The 3,580-nt window shown below is 34.1% G+C and overlaps 1 protein-coding gene across 8 annotated transcripts in view; it reads right to left on the minus strand.

Moving 5' to 3' along the window:
- LOC106867341 (rho GTPase-activating protein 39) overlaps positions 1-3,580 on the minus strand; it is a 452,309-nt gene that overhangs the window by 293,973 nt on the left and 154,756 nt on the right. For 6 of the 8 annotated variants that reach the window (XM_052966678.1, XM_052966677.1, XM_052966673.1 and 3 more), the window contains exon 3: positions 3,436-3,492. The exons of the other annotated variants lie outside the window; for them this stretch is intronic. In XM_052966678.1, coding sequence (XP_052822638.1) covers positions 3,436-3,492 — 57 coding nt within the window. The remainder of the gene's footprint in view (positions 1-3,435; positions 3,493-3,580) is intronic. 8 annotated transcript variants of the gene reach the window in all.

Here is a 3,580-nt window from a genome sequence, read left to right on the forward strand (position 1 = left end):
ACTCTTCTCTATTGTTTTTTGTTCTGTGTGTATCAAAAATATCGCTATCAATCTGGAGTAATAATTTGTAGTTTTGAAATCAGTAGTTCTTTGACTGCTATTTCTGAATTCTCAGTATGTTGGAGAAGCAGGTTACTGTCAATCCCTATATATTTATGATTATAAATTATATATATATATATATATATATATATCAATGATGCGATGTATCTCGTGCTGTACACACCCAATTACAAATACTCATACATAACCAGATGTATACATAGTTGTTGTGCCTGTGTGTTTGTTTTTAAAACTGAGATAATATTGAACTAGAAACTGTTTTCGTTTTAATTCATAAATTCCAATCTCCCTACAATATACATCCTGAGACAATTTCAATGCAAAAACAAACCATTTTTGTTTATTTTTATTTTTATTATTTTTAATTTTAGGGGCAATTCAAACAAACCATGCAACTAAGATGCTGTATGAAAACAGAATATTTTAAATATTATATATATACACACACACACTGTGTGTGTGTGTGTATGTGTGCATATACACATGCAATGAATGTAAGGTTAACATACATGAAATGGCAAACAATAACAGTCTACTCAACAACAGAGATGCACTACTGCATGCAGGCTAATACTACTAATTACTGCCAAGACACACAAAGACACATTCCATCGCTTAATCCAATAAGTTTGCACTGTTTGACAACAAGAAATACACAACACAATTAAAAAAAGTATGCAAACATAAAAACATCAAGACAAACTGACAACAGCATCATATCCACTCCATAGTAATAACTATTACACACTAGTGATACGGTAACATGATTAGCCGTGTTTAGTGTGACTAAACATGACAGAAAACAACGAAACCAGTGCACTACAGATGCAGGAAATAATTACTAGATGGGAGCAGTTTCAAATGTCAAACAGTTTTTGTTTGCAGTTCCGAATAATAGAAATGTTTTTAACACTTTCTTTTTTCCTTTCTTTTCAAACATGCTGTTGCAGAATAAGCTTCACCAACAAAGTTAACAAGCAGAAAAAAAGAAATTAAACTGTTTTTGGTGCTAAAAATCCATAACTTAGACTTTTTTTTTTTTTAGAGGGTAACTCCTCCAATTACATTAAACTCTAAATTAGAGATTATATTTTCACCAGAAATCTCCCTCATCATTCCCTCGACAAGTTACTGATATCTTTAACTTCCAGTTAACAGTTGGCATACACCCAAAAGATTTATGGATTAATCTTAAATTATCTGATCACCTACATCCAAAAACACACACAAGTGTTCACAAAATATATTCAAACATATACATGTTATCCAGCACTACCATCATTTAATGTCCATTTTCTATGCTGGCATGAGTTGGCAAGTCAGAAGACTGCACCAAGCTCTACTGTCTGATTTAGAATGGTTTCTATGGCTGGATGCCCTTCCTAATGCCAACCACTTTGCAGTGTCTGCTGGGTGCTGTTTATGTGGCACAGGCAGCAGTGAGATTACCAAGTAAATCTCAAGACAAGACTCATCAACTGCCCTGGGGGAGTAGCATTGAAGGCAATGGCTTGGTGCCAGGTGGTGAAAAGTTAGCATATGAACAGAGGGACAGAAATAGGTGTCTTGCAGTAGAGGAGATATATTTTAAACACACACACATATATATATATATATATGTATATATATATATATATATATATACTTGACACAAGTCCAACAATAGAGGGTAACCTTTGTTTGAATAGTGGACTTATCCCCATACTTTCAGCATTCTATCCACAAACACACACACATCTACTTCCCCATCATCACACTCTCATCAATCCACCCCAGCCAATCTACGTACCATGGTGGCCACTTCACTTCACATGTATTTCATCACCCAGATGGGTTCCTTCGCAAAGTGACACTGAACCCAAACCAAGTGGCTGTAAACATGTTAAATATACAGCTATGACAGTACATTATGTGTGTATTTATATATGTATATACACATTGCCTTGTATACACACACAAACACAAATACACATACATTCATAAACACAAGCGGACGTTAAACGATATACACACACACATATATGCATGCATATATACATACAAATAAAAGCACAAATACATACATGCACATATAAAATACACACACACACACACACACGCAGAGAAATTCCATACACTCTATCACTCTATCCACCCACACTTTTTGTTATCTCATCTCTGCTACTCACTGTGCTATGACACTTTATCACCACTATGTTTATCTCTTTCCAGTTCCACTTCATCCATTCCCACCCTCTTTTCAGTCATGCGAATAGCCATGTAGCTCCTCTCCAACAAGACACCTGCTCTGTTCTGGCCACTTCTTTCTTACTTTAACCCCTCATCCCGTAACATGAAGCCATATATCTCTGCACTGCTTCTTCACTTAGTCCAAGAGAATCTTAGACTTGTAGACTACATGGTGACCTCTCTTGTGCTGGTGCCATGAAAAGAGCAGCCAGTAAATGCTGTAAAATAGTTAGTGTTTGAAAGGGTATCCAGCCATAGAAATCATGCCAAAGCCGACACTGGAGTATGATATAGTCTTTGGATCTGTTGATTCCAGTCAAACTGATGCCAGTATAGAACATGAATATTAAATGATGATGATGGTGATGATATATTTTAATGGAAAAAATATTTAACATCTAACTTCAAAATATAAAATTCTCAAACTGCTACTTCTCTTCCATGTGGTGCATAGATACAGTAATTATTGCATATCTATCTAAATATAGTAATATTTTATGATTAGAGAGAAAAAAGACATATGAAGGTAGGAATATTTTTGATTTCAATTGATCTACTGCACCACAACAGTTAGACAATATCCAAGAGACATTATTTAAACTGAAGACCAAGAAGAAGCACATGTAACAACATTCAGAAATTGTAAACTGTCTTGTCTGCAAAACACACACACATACACACAGAGCAAAGACATTGAAGTTAAACAATGCGTTAAAACAATCTCAAACATGAAGCCGAGACACTATATTTTTTAATTAGTATTTGGAAAAGAAAATGAGTAAGTTCTCTGTTTTAAAATTCACTTTGATCAAAGTATACAAGGTCTAAAACTAAAGATAAATACACAGAAAAGAACAAAGCAAAAAATGCAAAAACAAAAACAGAAGAAAAAAAGAGCAATAAAAAAAGAAAATATCAAACAAGCAGACAACTTTGCTCGAATTCTGTTGTTTATATTCTGAATATAAAAGAACTCTGGCGAAGAATGTAGTAATTAACAGTGTGGTTGGAACTAATCATACAACAAACACAAAATAAACGATAGGATTTGGAAAGGTAGCAATGGGAGGTGGGAGGGTGTTTGGGTGGAGTGGGGGTGTAAACAGTGGAACAGTTGACAAATAAACAAAGTAGTGAGAAAACCTGGATGATGTTGAAGAGTCAGATAACTGTGAAGATTCAGCTGATGATGAAGTAAAGCTAAAAAGAAAAATGTAAATGAAATGTTATCATAAATAACTGAACGGTCGATGATAATAATAATAATAATAATAATAATAATAATAAT

Source organism: Octopus bimaculoides, chromosome 3, assembly GCF_001194135.2.
Source record: "Octopus bimaculoides isolate UCB-OBI-ISO-001 chromosome 3, ASM119413v2, whole genome shotgun sequence".
Classification (NCBI taxonomy): Eukaryota; Metazoa; Mollusca; class Cephalopoda; order Octopoda; family Octopodidae; genus Octopus; species Octopus bimaculoides.